Here is a 1,053-nt window from a genome sequence, read left to right as displayed (position 1 = left end):
GTTCGTTGTTTCAAGCAGAAGCCGGCATACGAGGTTATGTAATTAAATCAATTTGCGCTATATTTAAAGGTCTCCTCGGATCGAGCAGCTTGAGCAGTCAGCAGCAGAGAACGCTCGCCGATGCCGCGCCGGAAGGAAAGGTGAGGCTGCCTCTCTGAACGTCCGTTCGTTTTGATTTTCCCTCCACCTCCTCTCCTTGCCTCGACGTGTCCCCCGTCCCTGCTTCAAGTACAGTTAAAGATGAACTGAGAGAGCTCGTGGCCGGTTAAGCGGTGTTCTGGCGTAGTCACCGTCTTTATTTTCTTTCGCAGAAGAAATGTGGTCCCCTGGCCGATCAGGATCGCATCTTCACGAACCTGTACGGCAGACACGACTGGCGGCTGAAGGGGGCCATGAGCCGCGGCGACTGGTACAAGACCAAGGAGATAGTGGAGAAGGGCGCCGACTGGATCATCAACGAGATCAAGGTCTCCGGCCTGAGGGGCCGCGGCGGCGCCGGCTTTCCCTCCGGCATGAAGTGGTCCTTCATGAACAAGCCGTCCGACGGCCGGCCCAAGTACCTGGTGGTCAACGGCGACGAGGGCGAGCCGGGCACCTGCAAGGACCGCGAGATCCTGCGCCACGATCCGCACAAGCTCGTGGAGGGCTGCCTGATCGCCGGCCGCGCCATGGGCGCCTGCGCCGCCTACATCTACATACGCGGTGAATTCTACAACGAGGCGTCCAACATGCAGGTCGCGATAGCCGAGGCCTACCAGGCCGGGCTGATCGGCAAGAACGCCTGCAACTCCGGCTACGACTTCGACATCTTCGTGCAGCGCGGCGCGGGCGCGTACATCTGCGGCGAGGAGACCGCTCTCATCGAGTCGATCGAGGGGAAGCAGGGGAAGCCGAGGCTGAAGCCGCCGTTCCCGGCCGACGTCGGCGTGTTCGGATGCCCCACGACCGTCACCAACGTCGAGACCGTAGCAGTGGCGCCTGTACGTGTTACCGATGTATTTTTTTCTCTCTCCCTTTCTTGCGTTTACTCTATTTTATTCTTATGGAAAATGT

The 1,053-nt window shown here is 59.2% G+C and overlaps 1 protein-coding gene across 1 annotated transcript; it reads left to right on the top strand.

The window, feature by feature from the left end:
• Positions 1-69: 69 nt before the first annotated feature.
• Positions 70-980, top strand: LOC105462023 (NADH dehydrogenase [ubiquinone] flavoprotein 1, mitochondrial-like; the record flags this gene model as incomplete). The annotated part of the gene is made up of 2 exons (XM_011708544.1): positions 70-140; positions 312-980. Coding segments are annotated over 2 exons (740 nt in total), but the record flags the coding sequence as incomplete, so codon positions are not given.
• Between the last annotated feature and the right edge of the window lie 73 nt (positions 981-1,053).

Source organism: Wasmannia auropunctata, unplaced genomic scaffold, assembly GCF_000956235.1.
Source record: "Wasmannia auropunctata unplaced genomic scaffold, wasmannia.A_1.0 LD272689.1, whole genome shotgun sequence".
In the NCBI taxonomy this organism is placed as follows: domain Eukaryota; kingdom Metazoa; phylum Arthropoda; class Insecta; order Hymenoptera; family Formicidae; genus Wasmannia; species Wasmannia auropunctata.
Note: the sequence above shows the minus strand (reverse complement) of the source record. Positions and strands in the feature narration are given on the sequence as shown.